The sequence below is a fragment of the Coffea eugenioides genome, chromosome 8, assembly GCF_003713205.1.
Source record: "Coffea eugenioides isolate CCC68of chromosome 8, Ceug_1.0, whole genome shotgun sequence".
Classification (NCBI taxonomy): domain Eukaryota; kingdom Viridiplantae; phylum Streptophyta; class Magnoliopsida; order Gentianales; family Rubiaceae; genus Coffea; species Coffea eugenioides.
Window position 1 is genome coordinate 46,773,289 of NC_040042.1, and position 19,378 is coordinate 46,792,666.

General features: G+C 38.4%; 5 protein-coding genes across 7 annotated transcripts; 2 read left to right on the forward strand and 3 right to left on the reverse strand.

Annotated features, from left to right (window-relative positions):
• The first annotated feature begins 143 nt into the window (after window positions 1–143).
• On the forward strand, window positions 144–3,866 carry LOC113781161 (GDSL esterase/lipase At4g10955). Its single transcript, XM_027327034.1, has 5 exons — window positions 144–343; window positions 1,070–1,111; window positions 1,196–1,289; window positions 2,053–3,041; window positions 3,122–3,866. The coding sequence occupies exons 2-4, from the start codon at window positions 1,102–1,104 to the stop codon at window positions 3,020–3,022; spliced, it is 1,074 nt and encodes a 357-aa protein (XP_027182835.1). The 5' UTR covers window positions 144–343; window positions 1,070–1,101; the 3' UTR covers window positions 3,023–3,041; window positions 3,122–3,866.
• A 726-nt stretch (window positions 3,867–4,592) lies between these two features.
• LOC113781250 lies at window positions 4,593–5,483 on the reverse strand. The gene has a single exon (XM_027327155.1). It carries the CDS (start codon window positions 5,306–5,308, stop codon window positions 4,715–4,717), a length of 594 nt encoding a protein of 197 aa, XP_027182956.1. The 5' UTR covers window positions 5,309–5,483; the 3' UTR covers window positions 4,593–4,714.
• Window positions 5,484–6,752: 1,269 nt separating this feature from the next.
• Window positions 6,753–10,193, reverse strand: LOC113779206 (phosphatidylinositol 4-kinase gamma 4). 2 transcript variants are annotated; one of them, XM_027324717.1, is made up of 3 exons: window positions 9,899–10,193; window positions 7,978–9,439; window positions 6,753–7,408 (listed from the first exon to the last, which is right to left on the reverse strand). In XM_027324717.1, the coding sequence occupies exons 2-3, from the start codon at window positions 9,352–9,354 to the stop codon at window positions 7,022–7,024; spliced, it is 1,764 nt and encodes a 587-aa protein (XP_027180518.1). In that variant the 5' UTR covers window positions 9,355–9,439; window positions 9,899–10,193; the 3' UTR covers window positions 6,753–7,021. The 2 variants fall into 2 exon arrangements, with proteins under 2 accessions (XP_027180518.1, XP_027180520.1); XM_027324719.1 differs by lacking the exon at window positions 9,899–10,193 and having other exon boundaries at window positions 7,978–9,842.
• Window positions 10,194–14,060: 3,867 nt separating this feature from the next.
• LOC113781522 (GDSL esterase/lipase At5g08460) lies at window positions 14,061–16,613 on the forward strand. Its single transcript, XM_027327474.1, has 5 exons — window positions 14,061–14,433; window positions 14,721–14,848; window positions 15,199–15,438; window positions 15,849–16,104; window positions 16,189–16,613. Exons 1-5 carry the CDS (start codon window positions 14,067–14,069, stop codon window positions 16,422–16,424), a joined length of 1,227 nt encoding a protein of 408 aa, XP_027183275.1. The 5' UTR covers window positions 14,061–14,066; the 3' UTR covers window positions 16,425–16,613.
• Window positions 16,614–16,805: 192 nt separating this feature from the next.
• Window positions 16,806–18,910, reverse strand: LOC113780959 (calcineurin B-like protein 7). 2 transcript variants are annotated; one of them, XM_027326752.1, is made up of 8 exons: window positions 18,715–18,910; window positions 18,549–18,631; window positions 18,345–18,404; window positions 18,095–18,203; window positions 17,947–17,999; window positions 17,663–17,743; window positions 17,463–17,575; window positions 16,806–17,011 (listed from the first exon to the last, which is right to left on the reverse strand). In XM_027326752.1, exons 1-8 carry the CDS (start codon window positions 18,788–18,790, stop codon window positions 16,939–16,941), a joined length of 648 nt encoding a protein of 215 aa, XP_027182553.1. In that variant the 5' UTR covers window positions 18,791–18,910; the 3' UTR covers window positions 16,806–16,938. The 2 variants fall into 2 exon arrangements, with proteins under 2 accessions (XP_027182553.1, XP_027182552.1); XM_027326751.1 differs by lacking the exon at window positions 16,806–17,011 and adding an exon at window positions 17,025–17,368.
• Window positions 18,911–19,378: the final 468 nt, after the last annotated feature.

Here is a 19,378-nt window from a genome sequence, read left to right on the forward strand (position 1 = left end):
TTCCCGTCCTGGAACTCACCGACCAAACGCCTATTTAAAAAAAATTTACTTGGTCATCTACTGGGGGACCAAAAAAAAAAAAAAAGGGAAAAAGTACTTTAATAATAATTATATGATTAGCACTGCAATCGGATCATCAATTTCGAACAGCTAACAGCAACACCCCACCATCATCAATGTCGAACAAGCTAACAGCAACTGCCACCCACCGCCACCATAAATGAGTCATGGAAGCGAGCAAGGTAGGTATATTCGAAGAGTCTTCAAATCAAACCAAACTCCGCAAGCTTTGAGCTCCTCCGATCCATCTCCTCTGAAATCTCATTTCTCCGTGATCTTCCAGGTACATTGCCTCTCATAATTCTTCTATCTTTTATACGGCCCGAGATCTTTGCTTCTTTATTCTGCCAAACTCGGTCTCAACTTCTTCTCTTCCGTTTTTTTTTTTCCTAATTTTATTACCAATCATTTGGTCAAAAGAATTTGCATAATTTCATTGTTTTTGTGTGCGCTTATGGGTATTTTTTTTCCCAGTTGCTTTTTTCGTTGCATTCAGACCGAGCGAAAGTGTTTTCTAAGTGCTCGGTATGCATGATTGAAAACTTTGGCGTTTAGGAATCTAGAAGCAGCATAAGCCACATTATAAAACTCAGAGATATCAAAGTTTGTTAACATCAATAATATTTTCTAAGGCTCATACATTGTAGTTATGATGCGTTGGATTTTTCTGTGTGGAAATGGAATTATTAGATCTCCATGGGCTCTTCGACGACTTAAAAAGAAATATTTTTTTTGCGTCTTCAGTGGCATAGAGGTGATGCGAAGAGGCTGACCTTTTTTAAAACCAATTTATAGTACAGAAGTTTCTGGTCACTGATGCTCCATGTAGGAAGAGAAAATGAAAAAGAAAAAGTTTTTAGAGACGGAGAACAATTTAAATTTCTCTTTCTGACTCTGCTTTTGCATAACCTCAATTATTAATTCAGGAGACATTTTTTGCTTTGTATTTTTTATGCAGTGTACATGGGGGTTTGTCGGAGCTTTCACAGGTTTATTATGTGTTTTGCAGGTATCGTTTGATATTCTATTAGCCAACATTTCATGGATAGAGGTACGTTGTTGAAATCGACTAATCCATGTTGATGGACATGAACTTGATCTGCATTGTAGCTCATTGTTCACTTGAATGTTGCAGATTCAGGAGAACAACTAAGGAGAGAGATGGTAATGGCATCAGAAAGGGAGAATTTTGAGCTTTCAGGACCATTGCACCTATCTAGTATGGACTGGTATGACTTCTGCTCTGTCGCGCTTTCTAGTACATATTTTCACAAGAATTTGACATTTTGCATGCATAAATTGTAGGGATGCGTGCCAAATTCCCATTTGCTTGATAAATTCTTAAGCCATACATTGATGATATTAACTCAGAGATGATAGCAGTGCCAACATCTGATATATCTATTTTTTTTCTTTACTGCAAATTTTGTAGTAGTTTCTATTCTATCCAAGAAAAATTGGATTTTGAAAGTAAGCTCTGTAGATGACAACAATGATCAATCACTACCAGGCAGGTTCCGTTCTAATGCATGGAAAATAAACAAGACTTGCAATCCCTTAGAGTTACTGCTTACGATGCTGTTAGGATGGAGGTAGTCATTTGCAATATATTTTGGTATCTAAGATGGTATTAGTAAAGTCATTGCAATAAAGTCATCAGTTTTAGTTTCTACAATCAATCATGGTTGATGATTTTGTTTACTGGTTGCCCTTTATGCATAGTATGCTTGTTTGATAACTCCGATGCAAGATAAGTTCCCTTCTATCCACTTATCTTCTCCTGTTATTGTTCTCCAAAATCTTTGTTTTTCATACTCAAGAACTGTTGGTAAAACCAAGAGCGCTTCTTAGACATAGACTTGCAACTTTTTCATGACGAAAAAGAGAGAATTTTTTTCTTTATATTGGTTTCAGCTTAGGATCCTTGCTGACGTAAACTTTAATGTTATAGTTTCTGCTAAGAGAATTGTAATCAAACTCTTCTTTGAGCAGGAAGAGTACAGATTATCGAAGATCTGTTGCAGCTTGTTTGGTACAGGGTGTCTACATTCTGGAACGCGATCGCCAGGAAAAGCGGCAGGGAAGTGAAGCACTTGCTCCTCCATGGTGGAATTTCTTCCATTTTCAATTACGCACTCCGCTTGTTGATGAGGCTGATTCATCTACCTTTGGTGCCATCTATGAATTGAAACACCCAATGCCTCATGATAAAAGTTCAGTTAATGACAGCCCACGTTATGTTATTGCTTTTCGAGGTACATTAACCAAGGGTGATGCATTCTCCCGGGACCTCCAATTGAATGTCCACTTAGTCCGGAATGACCTCCACCAGACGTCTCGATTTGAAATAGCCATTCAAGCTGTTCGGAGCATTGTTGCAACATATGGAAGTTCAAATATTTGGCTAGCTGGGCACTCTCTGGGATCTGCCTTGGCATTGCTTGTTGGAAAGAGTATGGCAAAAACAGGAGTCTTACTTGAAGCTTTTCTGTTTAATCCACCATTTGTTTCAGCTCCAATTGAGAGAATAAAGGACAAAAAAGTCAAACATGGGCTTCGAATTGCAAGTAGTGTCGTAACCGCTGGACTTGCTTTTGCTATGAAAAATAGCCACCGGAAGAATCAAACAGGAGATACATTTGTTGCATTGTCAGAATGGATGCCATGCCTATTTGTTAATCCAGCGGATCACGTATGCTCTGAGTATATTGGGTATTTTGAACACAGGAAAAACATGGACGAGATTGGTGTTGGACTAATTGAGAAATTGGCAACCCAGCACTCACTTGGGGGTCTCGTTATGACCGCAATGGGCAAGGAGGCAGAAGAGCCCCTACACCTTATTCCTACTGCGAAATTAACAGTTAATTTATCTCCCTCGCAAGAATTCAAAGAAGCCCACGGAATACACCAATGGTGGAGGTCTGATCTGCTCTTAGAATTGAAAACTTACAAGTACTGATGGTTGTTATGTTGTACAGGTATTGACAATTTATTATAGAATTATGCTGTACAGGAATTGTCACATAATTCCTGATTTATATTATAAATGTAATACCAGGATCGATGCTAAAATGATTATGGGTGTAGTCCGCTGGAGTTTATTGTGGAATTATGAGGTGAGATGGATCAAGCGTGATCTTCATTTTCACTATTCTGAGCTTTTTATGCAACCTGACGTGCAGTATTTGAAACTCGAAGCACTCAGTAGTAAGCACATATGCACAGTTTGATCAGGTTTGTCAGTACAAGCATTCTGCAGAAAACCCAGAAATCCACTCATACCTGAAATTTTAGGTTGGCTTCAATGATTGTTGATGGAGTTTGTGATACTTTTTGGGCTGGTTGGATTTTTGGTTTGTTGAAAAATTCGGCTCATGTTCAAGTTTGACTCTTTTGGCTTGTGTAGTATATGCTAATGTACAGCTTCAACCATGGCAATTACGCCAGACAGCTACCACTTAAAATGGAAATGGACGACCTGAAGAGCCCGGGAGCTGCTTTGGCTAATCAGTGCTAATCTTAACTATACGTCCTCGAGTTTGATGTCTTGAATCTTGAGGATGCTATTAAGCGCTAGTGGGACAGAGATGAAATTTGACGTATGAAAAGTGAATTTCTGTTAAATTCTTAGCTGCCTGCCTTATTCATTTTTTAGGTCCCAAGGAGCAAAGCACGGGAACATTCAAAAGAAACGGTAGTATTCTTCTTGTGCCATTTGTGTTGTGGTTTCTTCCAAGTTCAGATTTACAGTAAGGCTCTTTTCTCTGCCATGAATATGATAAAGCTCTTTCTTTTCTGCTCAATTCTTTAAAATACATTCCATAATTCTGGACGACAATGGCATAGCCATATTTGTCGTTGTAAAGGGTCAATACATTCCACGTTTTCTGCATCAGACATTACTCTGTTATTGCCATTTGCAGACAAATTAGTCCTAAACAAAGCTTTTGTCCTAAACAAAAGTTAAGACTTTAATCAGTCCTTTAACACTAGCCAATCATCCTGAACAAAGACCCCGTTCTCTCCTGCGGGCTCCAGGAAATCAGGGAATTAGAAAAAGACGGGAGTAAAGTCAAAGAAATTAAGCACTCCAACCACAACAATAGCTTTTCCTCAATCCCTAGAAAGTTAAAAATGGGCCGTCCTCCTCCCGACTCCGATCCCAATCCCAATCCCTGCTGTTGCTGCAATCACAGTCACTTGCACCGAAGCCGGCAACCGTCCCGTCCCCTCTTTTGAAAAAGTCGTATTTGATCATTGGATTAAAAATTCAGAACGCATAAATGTAAACAATTACCGTGATGTGATGCTTTAGTCTTTAATATCTCTATTACAAATTTGTTACTACAATAATTCACAAAATGACTTGCAACTTATTATAAATATTATGCACCATTCAAAAATAATTATACTAACTCGTAGAATATATTTTTTAAATAAGAACTTTTGAAAGCTATTCCAAAGGGCATATTCTTAACGAGTATATATGTCCCAAATTCCATTTACTAACAAAATTTTTTTTTAAAAAAAAAAGAAAAAGGAACAAAGCTCAAATTGGTCATCAATTGCCCATAAGTAAAAATCCACATTCTACACTTCTTTCAGAAAAAGTTTAATCACCCAGACCACTTCTTAGATTACTAACTATTAACTAACAGTGGAATCCTAATACAGATCCATCACTTACGGAAATGGCCACCCTGCATTCAGCGCTAGCGTCCACGTGATGGCTAAAGAAATGCAACACCCGAACCCGGCCCGCCATCTCTAACCTGGACTCGATCTCCATCGTGGGCCCGACTCGAAACCCACTAAGCCCATCAGTAACAGTAGGCCCCACATTGAGCGGCTGGTTAACGGACAACGGGAAGGACTGAACGGAAAAGGTCGCGGCCATGTACTGGCTCTTGCCCGCGGCGATCTTTCCGGCGGGGATGAACATGAAGCCCACTTGACTTCCGGCGTAGAGGAGCTGGAGGGAGCTGTCGTAGTGGGTAAAGACGGCCCTGTTGGGGTTGAGAACGGTGACGTATTGCGAGAAGGTGAAGTTAACAGTGCCGTTAGCCACGGAGAAGGTGGGCAGCTGGATGGCGTTGACCGTGAGGTTAACGTCCTTGGGTTTGAAAACGGTGAAGTAAACAATGAGGACGACTATGACAACGAAAATCAAGAAAACGGTTGCCACTATGCATGAAGCCAAGTTTGTTCGACCGCTCGGAGGTTTAGGTGGCTTATGTTTCCCCATTTTCTATGTATGTTTATTATACGGAGAGATCTCACAATGCCTTGAAAAAAAGTGTTAGGTGTGGCTGTGCGAGATAAATAACGGTTGTATTGCTTGCTTGCTTGCGGCCTGTACTCTGCAGTGTTAGTGTAATGATGGATGGAGCGTCTGGCAACGGGGACCCGACCGAGGGTGTGAAAAGAAAGACTTTTTTTTGGTTTGCTTTGTTTGTTGTACTACCAATTTTTTGTCCCAGTAAATGATGATCATGGTACTATGTCCCATTTCCCTTGATTCATGTGGATCCATTCGAGTCAAGATCAGCTTTGCCTGGACTTGGGGGTTACGACACTGTGCTTTGAATCACGAGAGACCATTTAACTCAGGCCCAAGGCAGGCTTATCCGGGGCATTGGGCTCGTTGCTCATATTCGTAGCAGTAATACAGTACCCTGCATTTGAAGAGATCTCACACACAGAGTAGTGTTGACCGAAGATTAGAGTCCATCCTGTTGGGTGTTTATGTTTTCAAATTAGAGATTTGATGTGTCTTCAGACCTGAAATGCGAATCCAAATCAAGAGCTGTTTTTCAAGGTATTAGAGGAAAAATATTAGGAGAGACACCAATTTCCAACTAAAGTTCTGCATTGAGAAATTCTGATTATTTTGGATTGCTGGTTGAGCTCTTGCTTTTCGTTCAGTCAAGCATGCTGCTTGTTAGGGATTTTTGCATGTTGCCGTGAGCAAAGTGTTGGCTTGCATTACACAAGTATTCCTACAACAGCTTACTAGGAAGTGAGAACCATACTTCAGAACAGCTTACTAGGAAGTGAGAACCATACTTCAGAAGTCAGAAAAATATTTCCATGGGCTGGCTCATCGGTAAATAGTAGGAGTATCAACAAAGTCTCAACTTTCTCCCACATATTCTAAAAGCCCTTTGAGTTGAGCGGACAAGATAGAGGCCATTCACGACTGGTACCATTGAAGCCAAAAACCCCATGAAATAGAAGTGCTCAAGTGAAAACACGTCTTACAAGGAGAACATATTAACATTCATGCAGCAGAACTAAGACATAAACAAGGATTGAATGCTGCAAGACTGACTGTAGCAAATGTTACTAGCAATTGCCAGTTCACCTTAAAACCACCTAGGATCCTCAGATCCTGTTTACACTAAACATTTAATAGAGAAGCCAACTACAAGGCAAAATAGTACCCTTTTTATGAAATAATTAAATAATTATGGATGTTTATCACATTTATTCCTTAGATGATAGTAAGCTATCATGAATCATGGATATCTATCACATTTATCTCATCCCTGAGATGATAGCAAGCTATCATGATTTTCGAGCTGATAAAGCTATGACGATTCACTATCTTGATAAGAATTATAATTAGTTGATGTACTTTGTCCTCTTCTTTCCTCCTCTACAAATAGGGGTCACCCTAAGCGATACAAAACATAGGGGGTAGGGGTCATACAGAACTGAAGAATTGAAAAGTTCATTTGAGTATGAAAGAATAGTTGTTCTTCTTTCTTACTTTCCTCTTTTCCTCCACTATAATAGTATTAGTTTTACAACGACCTCTTTATTCTTAATTTAGTCCTGCTTCTCTGAGTAAATATGGAAGCAATTCAGCTGACACCAAAATCAAACAGAATGTAGAAAGGCACCAACTCCAGTCCACCTATATAATTGGACGTTCTATACATATACACTAGAAACCCTATGATGGTGATTCAATGAGCTTGTCAAGCTGAATATCCATAATGTCAGATACCATTTCAAGAAATGCAGCTTCACTCATGCCGGGGAGCATGGATTCTTGAGCATCATGAATGATCTCTTCTATCATGGATTTCTTGTTTAAGGATTCCCTGCACATCATGCTTCCAATGGCAAAGGGAGTGAGCCCTCTGGCTGCCCCTTTCTTCAGAAGCATGGTGGAGATGCGGAATGTTCGAGCACATTCCAGGGATAGATCCAACCCATAGAATTTAAGTAGTCTGATGTCTAGCTCAGCATCAAGAGTGTCTATGTAGCTAGTGGTCTCTGGCGAGAAAGGTTCACGGGCTTGTGGCCAGTAAAGCCAGTCAAATGTGCAATCTTCAAACTGCCAAGAGGACAATGACAAGCATTTATCAATTGCAGATCTTGAAACAAGAAATAATGCATCTTTTGAAAGAAGAAAATAATGATCACAATGCTTTAAAGTATGTAATTTGGATAGTTTAACAAGACCTGAGGAGTTTTAAGTTGATTACACGCTTTTTGAGACATAAGAATTAGTAATTTTGCCTCCATGCATACCCCAACAGGTGTATATTAAGCACAGTAGGAACGGACAAAACACGTTATGAAGACTATGGCATCTAATGGAGAAGGAACAAGGATACTGGATCCCGTTCCTCAATTTACTTCACCAGATCATTTTAGAAGTTAACCCATTTCTAACCCTCCTGTATTCATCTACAGACTTATTTCTTCTCCAGATTTGTCTTGCACCCTAGTGCCTATAATCTGAGTCAACTAAATTTGTAAATTTCCAAAAATATTTATCCAGTAATATATCACAGAGAGATGGGTCTGCAAATGAAACACTCTCGTTCAGGAATTATAGGCATTAAGAATTGTATTTGTAAGAATTAGAAGAATATAAACATGAGAAAGGATATTCCTTACAATCTCAGGCAAGCAGTATCCATGGTCAATTGGGATAAGCTCGATTCGCCCTTGTTTCCCTTCTCTGGTTACCAATATATTTCCAGCATGCCTATCTGCATTTGCAGTTCTTATGTCCAAGACACTGATTTTGTGAACCTCCTCCACAGGAAAATCTCGAGGACCCATGTCCTCGCAGCTCCCAGAATTACTCATAAACATCTGCAGAGATCCCAGCTTCATATAGTTATGCGGATTCTCATACCCTTCTGGATGATAGAATTCCTTGTGTGAGCATTGAACCATTACTGTAGGGGGAACACCAGCAAAACCAACATCCCAATTTGACAGGCAGCGTGGCCCATTCTTTGGGTGATCAAGTATATAGGCTGCAACTTCCCTTAAGGCTCCCTCTCCAACTCTGGTCCCTTTCTTCAATCCTTCACCATTCAATGACAAAGGTAGCCCATGGGGATTATTTACAGCCATCGGTTCTTCATCTATGGGCTTGAAAACAGCAACAGATTTATCTCCTGATGCGTCTTGCATGAAGTAAGTTCCTCCTGTACCCTCAGATGATCGCAGAGGTGGTCTTCCATTCTCCAATCCTTCCAATACAGAATCAATCATCTGCTGCACAAATAAGGGAAATTTCACCTTTGGATTTACAATGACTGGTTCCAGCAAACTGCTTTTGTCCTGTGGCTTCCAAGATGTCACTTGATAGTCCGTAGTTTGTTCCTTTTCTTCCTGCACTTTTTCTTCATGTGTCCTCTCACTGCAATTTGCAGCCACAATTGAGAATTCAACATCTTTCTCAATAGGCTTAGCCCGAACTTTTGCAGATTTTTCAACTACCAAGTGAAGAATAGCTTCAGAAAACTTGCATACATCATCAATCAGTCTATGTTCCTCAAGCTTCTGACCATTGTAGAGAACTTCCTGATCCTCAGTATTAGTAAATCCTTCTGCTTTCTTGGCAATCACACGCTTGAGATACCCAACATTCCGATGACGATCAACATGAAATTCATATTCACGCTCACAGATGGTCCCAACCGTGACCAGAACAGTATCAGAGAGCTTCACAATTAAGTGCAAGACGTTCCCACTCGATATACCGTAATCCTTAACAAGAGAATCACTTCTTGCTAGTTCTCTGCCACCAAAAACCAGCTTCTGCCTTTTCACAACACAGCCTTTGCATTTTTGGATCCTAAGTTTGACTGAACCAATTGAATCAGATTCTAAAACCTTCATGGGAATGACAGAACCAGCAAGAGTGAGGTATATCACAATAGATTCACCGGAGGTAAGATTCAACCGGTTGATGATATACCCACTAGACCTCACTGATTCTTCACTAATTGGGCTCAAAGCGACATCAGCAACAGACATGGTACTATTATCAGCCTACCCCTGATGAGCCTTTCTTTTTTGAACGACCAATTCAATTTTTTCAGTATCAACCCCAAAATGCAACCTTGACGATCAAGTAGTATGTACAGTACGAGACAGAACAATAGAATTAACAATAATCTAATTTAAAAAAAAAACCCCAGAAAGGAGTTCAAAGTATAAACCTTAAAACTAGTCAGGTTCTTGTGAGGTAATAACAAGAACCCAAAGGGCAAAAAACTTTAAACCAAGGAAATAATGCCCTTTGAAAATTTTCACAACACCTGAAAGTAGAGGTATGAAAACAAGGGAAAAAACAAAAAAACTCAAAAGATGAGAGCTTCTTTTATTTTTCCCAAACTTTCTAATCCAAAGATCCAATATTTCAGTGCAATTTCCCCTTTCCCTCCCAAGCATTTGAGAGGGTTTACATCAACATCAACACAAGAATGAGAGCAATAAGATTGATGGATTTTTTTTTTGGTGTGTGTTCAGGGTGGGGGGGGGGAGAAATCTTTCTTTCCAGAGAAGTGAGGATTCTTACCGCATCGGAAAGAATCAAAAGGTAAATGGGTAGCAGAAGATGAGCTTATATGCCGAGAAAAGGATGAGATTCAAAGCCTGCGAATAATTGGGGAGACTTGGAAAATGTGGACTATTTGCTGCATTTTCCGAGATTATAGCAATTTGGTATTCTCAGTTACCCGGTGACTTGTGAATTCAGTGTTGAGAGCAGGTCCGAATTCTTCGCCTGTTTTTTGAATTTTCCGGTAAAAATGTCGCGGAGACTGAAAGAGGCGAGGGAGCGGAATTATAGCCGTTGGCTTTTGGTTCCATGCTTACTGCTTCCCTACTCGCTGAGTTTATCAATTGAATTCCAGACAGCTACTTGTTCTGACTCCTTCCTGACTAACGACGTTAACGGCCTTGCCCTAATAACATCTGTAATTACGTGGGAACCGCTAAAGAGCCATGTGTCACACTGTAACTTCGAGTACCACAGGTTTAACCCAACCATTTCTCCTTTTTACTTAGTAGCTTTTTGGGGAAGGATCTTTCGGGGGTTAAGAAAAACTTACCGCAACAGCTCAACAACTTACTTTGACTAGCATCTGGCAAGCACCATTGCACCGTCCGAAATAAATAATAATTGGATTTGTTTGGACAGTGTATTATTTGAAATATTATTTAAAATAATTATTGTAGCACTTTTTGTGATGTGATGTATGTGAGATAAAAAAGTGGTTCGAAATATAAAAATGTGAGTTGGGAAATGTGTCTATGATGCAAGCGAAATATTATTTGAGATAATATTTACTATCCAAACAAATATTTTATGAGAACTTAGAGGTGGTTTGGATGGTGTGTTTTGAAGGGCTTTCGAAGAAAGATTAGTATAGATATTTTTAGGATGTGATATATGTGAAGTTAAAAAGGTAATTAAAAAAAATGCAATAGAAATATTCATGAGAAGACGTAAAAAAAAATTATGTTTCTTGATTCGGATTCAACATGATAAGTGCTTCTTTATCTTGATTCTTCAAATAATAAAATAGTCACGATTAAGGTACGTGCGAACGAGACGTTGAATTGATTAAAATTGTATTTGATAAGTGAAAATTTAACAAATAAACTTAACCCATTTTTTGATTCAATAAATTTCTGTCAAACTCAATTTTGTATATGAATCACGACGAAATCACACAAAACTCAATTTTTTGAATTAACAAAGAAAATCACTCGTCAATTGGAACTTTCTAGTGTTACTTATTGTTGATCTAAGTTTGTCAACATTTCAAATTTATTGCTTTTCTTTCACATTTCCACTTCAATTGTGATCGAGTGTACTAAAGTTGCTTGATGAAATCATCGAATATAAACTGGCATTGGAATAAATTCCATGGATTTTGTCTTTCGTTTCTTTGTTAATTAAGCCCATACATGTGCTATAACGCCGTTAGTTAAACCAAAGTAATGAAGCTATGATTATCGCATCTCGATACCACGTGTCTATCGATCTGGGCCCTTTTTTATCGAACTTTATATCCAGTTCATCCAGTTATATAATTCTTATGACGTTTGATATAAAATTATAGTACAAGTTAGATGTAAACGTGAATTTTATTAACTCATACAACGATTTCACAATTACATAAGTTACACGAATTTACGCTCAAAATTATAAGAATTAAAGGTCTCTTTTTTTTTTACTGAAGGAGTGCTCACTAGAGGCGCCCTGATCCAGGAGCCTTTAGGTGCAGAGCACTTGCCAATTGCAGCAGGGTAAATAAACTGGTGAACAATGAAGCTCTGATTTTTGTGCAAGAACAGGTGCATCGTCCATCATATGCAGCACTCCCGTTACTTTTGGTATTGGTCCTACTTCCCCAGTACACAATCCATAAAATCGCTCAAAAAGTTTAATCTCTCTTACTTTTATCTTTTTGGTGCCCTCTTGTCGATGGTGCAACTTGATATTGTACCTTTACATTTAAAAATTCATTTTCTCGCGAATGTCATAGTTTTATCCATCCGTTTAAAGTAGAGTTGTTAATCGAGTCAAGTCGAACTCGAGCACCTGATAATCGAAATCGACTTGAATCTCCAATTGAGCTAGCTCGAGCTCGTTCGATTAGTAGTTCGAGTTTCAAAAGCCGTTCGAAATCGATTCGTCAAATTTGGTTGAAATTCAAACTCGAGTTCAAAATCGAGTTGAGCTTAACGAGTTCGGTGAGCTTGAGACTTGAGCTCAAACACCTGGATGTTAGCAATCATTATTGTCTAATTTGTTAACAAAATTTTCAGGCAAATTCACAACTAAATCTGCAGATGAAATAGATGCAGAAATCACAATTCAAGCGGTTCACAATTCAAGTAGTCCCAACAATTAAACATCAGCTATCAAATAGTTATAAACAGATTCTAAATGTCCAAACTCTAGACCAAGTTGACCAACATGTTTAAGTTCAATTGTCTAAAAGTTAAAAACAACTTTCTTGAGCGAAAATAGCGCGTGAATGATGCAGCTTTTGAGCGAAATCAGCGTGTGAATGAAATTAGCTTGCACCAATAAGCATATATATATACAACTCGAGCTTGGCTTGTTTTTCTCATTAAACAAGCTGAGTCGAGCCCTTAACAAGCCGGGTCGAGCTCGACTCACGAGTTACCCGGTTCGATTAACAGCACTAGTTGAAAAGGCTAATTCCTTAAATTATAATTGAAAAAAAATGTTAATGAATTGTTGCTCTGACAAAGTTGTGCTCCCATACTATACCTTCCGTGGACAAAGCACGGCAGGACAACCAAAAATTTTTTTTTTCCAAATAAGCTGGCAACCAACAATTATTCTTTTTTTTTTTGCTTGTACTTTCAAAGTCAATACTTCAACTAGTTTTTGCCCTATCCTCTGCATATCTTTCACGGTGTTATATTAATATTAAGTTCCATCAAAAGTCAAAACTACACCTTACTTCTTTCTGAATTACTATTGTGAACAGGATTTTGTCTTATTTAACAATATTCGCGGAAGTGTTGTGGAAGTTATAATGCACTCGGAGAAAGAAATGATTATGAGTAGGTCACGAAGAAGTTTACCAATAAACTTCTACATACAGTTTGAAGACATTTTTCTATATATATTATCTTGTTGTAACTTGTTAATCAGCTTTATGCATTCATTCAAACAAAGATAAATAATTATGGCATCAACATAATGGACACAGCAAGTATACGATTACTGTATATTTTGATCGGTTGTTTCTGAGCTGCTAGTCAGTTTCCACTAGCTCATGCATGCACCCTCGTTACCGTTAAGTAGTGCTGGGGCCGGTGCACCAGCAAAATGCTCAGACTTGGGGAAAATTTTGGAATTCAAATTATCCAAGTACATTTTCATTCCATCCTTTTTGGTTAGCGTTAATAGGATACATATACCTTGTTGTCGGTAGAAATTAATGGCATAGTGCATTTTGTTCTAGATTGGATGCTGTATATCTTTTTGGTGGTCGGCTTAAATTGAAGTTAGAGCTTTAGCACTGCATATAAAGGAAGAAAGAAAAGAGTTGTAGCTCCATGTTCGAGATGGTGAACATCTCCCAAATACAAGTATGTTATTACTTAAATATCTAATCCGTGTTCTAACCTGAAATTCTAGTAAAGCATAATTTTGAAGTTGAATGTTGGAGGCAGGAAAGGTGTAAGAAGGAGCCGAAGGTTTATTTAATTAAAAAAAGGAAAAAAATGCGAATCAAGGGATAAGGCTACTAATAAATCTTTTTTTGGTATTATGAGGCACCAGAAGAGAGCCTACCGCAAAAAAAAAAAAGCAAGTATATAACGAGTTCTTGGGGCCCCGCGTGAATGGTCCAGCGGTAGCACCTTCCACCGGTGACCAATAGGTCCCAAGTTCGAGTCTCTGCTCCGCTGGATTCCTCCGCGCACATATCGTGCTTGGACCGGGTTGCGGCGCCTGGCCGGGTCGCAGGGGATTAGTCGGGCCCGTAAGGATTGACTCGGACACCCTTGTGTAGACAAAAAAAAATATATATATATATATATAACGAGTTCTTGAAGTCACAAAAATATTACACGTTTCAAAGGGCAGTTCTTTTTATTATTTGGGATTTGTATAGTTAGTTATAGCTCAACCGCCTCTTTCTTTACCCGCCAAATTTCACAGAGCCCCTCTCCGTCTCGCTCTCAGTTCATTCATGGAGTCAATTCGAGAACTCTGCCGCATTTTGATTCTGATCTTCATTTTCTACCTCACCTCAACGGCGATTACAGCTCAAGGTTTCAACCACAAACACGATGCAAACCCAAATCTGATCAAGATGTTGGACACAATTTCTCCATCTCAACCAAGAAATGTTACTTTTCATCTCCCTCCAGACCCACAGATTTCTCCCACTAAAGTCCCTGCCCTGTTCGTAATTGGCGATTCTTCTGTTGATTGTGGGACCAATAACTTTCTTGGAACATTTGCTCGTGCTGATAGGCTTCCTTACGGGAAAGACTTTGATACACATCAGCCCACTGGACGTTTCTGCAACGGAAGAATCCCTGTTGACTACATTGGTAATTTCCTGTTCATTTTTTCTTGATTTTTGACTTGGGTTTTTAGATGACCTAATGGAGTTCGAGAGGATGGGAATAAAGATTATGGGGTGCTTCGTTTTTTTATTTTCTTGGAGCTGAGCCGGGCTGATTTAATTTTATTATTATTTTTCCAGTTAATTAGTTTCTTTAATTTAGAAGAAGATGAAAAACCGAGTATGTTTCTTGGGCTGTTTCTTCTTCATGGATGATTGTCATTTATATCTGGATCTTTTATTTTGTTTGATTTTGATGGTTAATATCAACAGCATTGCGTCTTGGGTTGCCGTTTGTTCCCAGTTACCTTGGGCAAGGTGGTTCTATTGAGGATATGATGAAAGGAGTGAATTATGCATCTGCTGGTGCTGGGATAATTTTCTCCAGTGGCTCTGAATTGGTAAGATATTTCCGCCTGTAGTTGTTTTTTGGTTTTACACAGATCATATTTGGTTGTAAATTGTTTATTTTATCGGTCAAGAAGTGTCGATAATTAATCAGCTGTAGTACAAGGACTCGGTTGCTGCTAAAGATGAAAATGATTATATGTCAAGATCCTAGTTAACTTGGCTGTTTATTGAGATGATAGGAAATGATGATTTTGGAGTTTTTCTGCTTTTGATGTTAAAACTGATCAGTTCTATTAGTCCTTTGATGCTTTTGACACTTCAATAGAATCTGATGATGAAGCATTTGTTACCTGATACGATTACCCTGCTTGTTACTTTGATTATGGTCAAATTTATGCAGGGTCAACATATTTCTCTGACACAGCAAATTCAGCAAGTTTATGACACAAACCAACAGTTCATACTGAACATTGGTGAGGATGCAACAGCTGATCTGATGTCAAGATCTATATTTTACATATCGATTGGCAGCAATGACTACATACATTACTATCTTCGTAATGTGTCTAATGTGCAATCTGCGTACCTACCTTGGGGTTTCAACCAGTTCTTAGCAGATACAATGAAGGAGGAAATTAAGGTGATTATTTTGCTTCATCATTTTATGGCCTTGTGTTTACACAGCAACTAAGAAAATATCTCCACAAGAAACATGTCCTCTTCATCTGCAATGCTTCACAAAAACTGAACTTTCTTGGCCCCTGCATCCCTGGGTCCAAAAAATATCAGGAGTTGCCTTCCCCTTTTTGGTTAATTGGTATAGATACTAAAATTTCCCTGCAATTCATGTCCTTTAGGAGTATATAGTTGGAATTTTTTTTTCTTTTTGTTTTAAATATACTGTTGTAGTCCCCTGGTAAAATGTTGAGCAAGCATCTCTTTCACAAGGTGTTCAGTTGTTATTGTTCTTTCTTCCCAATTGAGCAGTTTCAGTGTGACACATTGCTTAAGCTTTCTTCAGAATTCATCTAAGGCATAATGTTTGAACAGAATTTGTACACTGCAAACGTCAGAAAAGTGGTTGTGATGGGACTCGCCCCTTTGGGATGTGCTCCTTACTATCTGTGGATGTATGGCAGCAAACATGGGAGGTGTATTGAGAAGATAAATGACATGATAATGGAGTTTAACTATGCTATGAGATACATGGTAGATGAACTAAATCAGGAGCTCATGGACTCCAACATAATCTTCTGTGATGCATTTGAAGCTTCAATGGACATAATCAAGAATCATGACCATTATGGTGAGATCTTATGGTTTCACAATGATCAATTCATTTGAACTGGTAGCATTTTGTCTTATGCCATCACTTTTTGTGCTGTCCCAGGTTTCAATGTTACTGCAAATGCTTGCTGTGGTTTAGGGAAATATAAGGGTTGGATAACATGCCTTACTCCTGAAATGGCATGCAGTAATGCTTCAAATCACATTTGGTGGGACCAATTTCATCCAACAGATGCAGTAAATGCTATTTTGGCTGACAATGTATGGTCCGGTTTGCATACCAATATATGCTACCCCATGAACTTGGAGGACATGATTGCTCAGAAGCAAAATGATTAGACATGGAAGCGCAGCAATTGACAAACTCTCCATGCATTAGACGGGAATTTTGTTTTGCTTCTGAGATCCTGTCAAACGTATTTTGTAGCGTACTTGGTTGATTTTGAAGCAACGTCAAACACCGATAAGGTAGATTTCAGTATAAACTTTTTTGTTTTTCCATTTGATGCCTTGGTGGATATAACATGATTTTCCTCTTATAAGCACTTCCTAGTCTCAGTTTGCTTCTTGATTTATCGCTCAATTATATTATCGTACATGCAGAATGGAAAGGCTTTAAATGTTGATCTTTCCTGTAGGCAGAAAGAAATAGATGTAAATTCAGGTTAGTTGAGTGATGAATAAGTGAACCAAAACACCATCTTAAAAGGTTTCACATCGTACTTTAACTGCAACTTTACGTCAAACTTATTCTACATAAACACTTCATCTGTTCAGTGTTCAAAGGGATGTGTTTTGTCATCCTTTAATTACTCTCTGCATCATTTAACAAGTCTAATTGGTCATAACATCCTCAAAACGCCTTGGTAATCCCATCTTCCGGCTCAGATTTCAGCACAAAACTAGGAAATGCTGTAGTTATGTCCCTGCAAATAGAGGGAGGGGGGGAAAAAAAAGAAGTAATTTGTCTTCTGAAAGGAAAAAACTAGGACAACTAATAATTTTTTATTGGATCAAGTAGTCATACCATTTTCAGGAAAATAAGCCTATTTATTCTGTCCAAAGAATTTCAATTGTCTGCAATTTCAAATGCTTTTTAATCTTTCCACCAAGTCAACTATAGACTTAAAGCAATTTGATTGACTAAGTTGAAGCATGGGGAAGAGGTGAATAACCAACAGCATATTTACCTCTATTATGAATTTAAACTAGTGTGCTCTAAGTCAAACAATCTCCTTGCTTGCATTGAGTGCTGAATAAGTTTGCTTTTCGAGTATTTACACCTATGAGATGGTAAAATTTTCAAGAGGGCTTAAGCTAGTCCATGCGGAAGTAGCATTCCAGGACTTTGCAACTGAATGAATAAGAGAGATTTACTTCAGGTATGGAATTGTCATGTTCTTTAGTAAGGATGGATTCCGGGCAGCAAAATCCTTAAATTCTTCCGTGTCAATCTTTCCGTCTCTCTTTGAATCAGCTTCTTCAAATGTCTTCACAAAACCGTACTATATAAGGCAGGGAATACTCATAAAAAGGTAAAACAGACTCTAGATTTAGAACTTAAATTCTATTTATACCTTGCTGATTATGAGTTCAACAGTATCATCGGACAGCGTCAAATCTGACTCATCTAGGAATGCCAAAATCATCTCCTTGACCTAATATGGAATGAGAGAGGAGCATGCATGACCACTTAAATGTCTTAAGCTCTGAAACTTCATGAATCATGAAGACATCCCTGTGCTTCAAAAGATTTTGTCACAATCGCCTTTTGTGTGTAAAATGTTTTGCTTGTCCATCCATCCGCAGCAGAAGTGCAGGTTGGGAGAACTGAATTTCACAATTGTAATATTTGACTTACCTCCTCAGGTTCTATAAGTCCTGTCTGCCAAATGTCATATAGTCTGAATGCAACTGCATCACAGAAAAAGTTTTAATGCAACCTCAAGCCTGCATAATTTTCTATTTGCATTCAAAATGTACTACTTGTAGAGGATGAATTTCCATACAAGCAACTTTTTCGGCTTCAGGTGTGTCGGGGTGAAAGATGCTCAATGATCGGACAAACTCACCAAAATCTATCACTCCATCACTCTTGTAGTCAAATAAATTGAACATCTGCAGAGGTTGACAGAGATGAAACATCATAATGATACGGATGATGGAATAATAGAGAGAGATAATAGCTAAAACTGGGATTTGTGAATAACATTCATTATGCTGCATATTCCATCAACAAACAGCATAAAGCTGGCTCACCCTATCTGCAAAGAATGACTGCTTCTTGCTATTTTGAACCAATCCGAGCTGAAACTCTTCCTGCACCGTCGACACCAAAGCTAATACTTATGAACAAGTGCTGAAAAGTGGTACTGCATTTTTAAGTTGCTGATTGAAACATCAGCAGTAATCTTTTGCAGTAGTAGTAATTATGAAACACGCAGAACAAGTGATAAAACCTACTCTGCTGATAAATCCATCATCAGTTATAGAGCTGCTTAATTTCTTGAACAACTTGTACAACAGTTTCACCTCCCTCACAGTAACTGCAGCCATGTGTAGTAAATTGAAGAAGATGAAATGTGTATAATAACCTCCTAAAAGAGAGGTGGCGTTCTAGCTCACTCACAATGTGTTTCAGATGCAAGAACAGATGGATCTTCATGATATACCTGATGCCGCTGCTTCATACACCAATTACCCATGTAGAAAGCTATATACTTGTATTTTTAGTTACTATGCGAAATACTACAGAGATTCATTAGGACATGTATGTATCTAAAACCAAGCAGTACACGAAAAAAGTTTGTAAGTATTGCCATATTCTTATCAATTGCTCATAACTACACAGCATTAATCTCCAACACTGAAGTCAATTATATATGCGAAGAAGTTAGATGCAATGGTGTGAATGGATACCACAGTCCCAAGGAGTTCTCTTTCTAAAAAAATCCACGAAAAATAAAAAAAGGCAACGGTTTATACTCTTTTCCCAAAAAGTTGCTCTTCTTGACCGTCTATTTTGAGTGGTTATTCACGTCACTTCTCTCAGGAGTCCTGATTCGTGTCCGAGAAAAGGAAATTGGAACCGCAAAATTTCATCCCACTCCAAATCAAAAGAGCCCTGATTCTGAATTCTGGATATAAATGGGAAAACCATCGGCTTTTATGAAGTAAGTTTCCATTTTCAAATGGAAAGTTGATTCGAGCGTCAAATTGTTCTCTCTCTGTTCTTTTCCACCTCCTAATTAGTAAAATCTATTTGGTTTGATCACGCGTGCATGTGCAATGGC

Excerpts from the sequence above, each read along its gene's own strand:
- LOC113781161 (XM_027327034.1), top strand. Across the intron at positions 1,290-2,052 it reads CACCTATCTAGTATGGACTG|GAAGAGTACAGATTATCGAA; the intron begins GTATGACTTCTG and ends TTCTTTGAGCAG.
- LOC113781250 (XM_027327155.1), bottom strand. The coding sequence starts at position 5,308 with ATGGGGAAACATAAGCCACCTAAACCTCCGAGCGGTCGAACAAACTTG.
- LOC113779206 (XM_027324717.1), bottom strand. The coding sequence starts at position 9,354 with ATGTCTGTTGCTGATGTCGCTTTGAGCCCAATTAGTGAAGAATCAGTG. Across the intron at positions 7,409-7,977 it reads GATACTGCTTGCCTGAGATT|TTTGAAGATTGCACATTTGA; the intron begins GTAAGGAATATC and ends TCCTCTTGGCAG.
- LOC113781522 (XM_027327474.1), top strand. The coding sequence starts at position 14,067 with ATGGAGTCAATTCGAGAACTCTGCCGCATTTTGATTCTGATCTTCATT. Across the intron at positions 14,849-15,198 it reads TCTCCAGTGGCTCTGAATTG|GGTCAACATATTTCTCTGAC; the intron begins GTAAGATATTTC and ends AAATTTATGCAG. Across the intron at positions 16,105-16,188 it reads CAAGAATCATGACCATTATG|GTTTCAATGTTACTGCAAAT; the intron begins GTGAGATCTTAT and ends GTGCTGTCCCAG.
- LOC113780959 (XM_027326751.1), bottom strand. The coding sequence starts at position 18,790 with ATGGGTAATTGGTGTATGAAGCAGCGGCATCAGGTATATCATGAAGAT. Across the intron at positions 18,405-18,548 it reads ATGATGGATTTATCAGCAGA|GAAGAGTTTCAGCTCGGATT; the intron begins GTAGGTTTTATC and ends TCGACGGTGCAG. Across the intron at positions 18,204-18,344 it reads AGTCATTCTTTGCAGATAGG|ATGTTCAATTTATTTGACTA; the intron begins GTGAGCCAGCTT and ends CAACCTCTGCAG.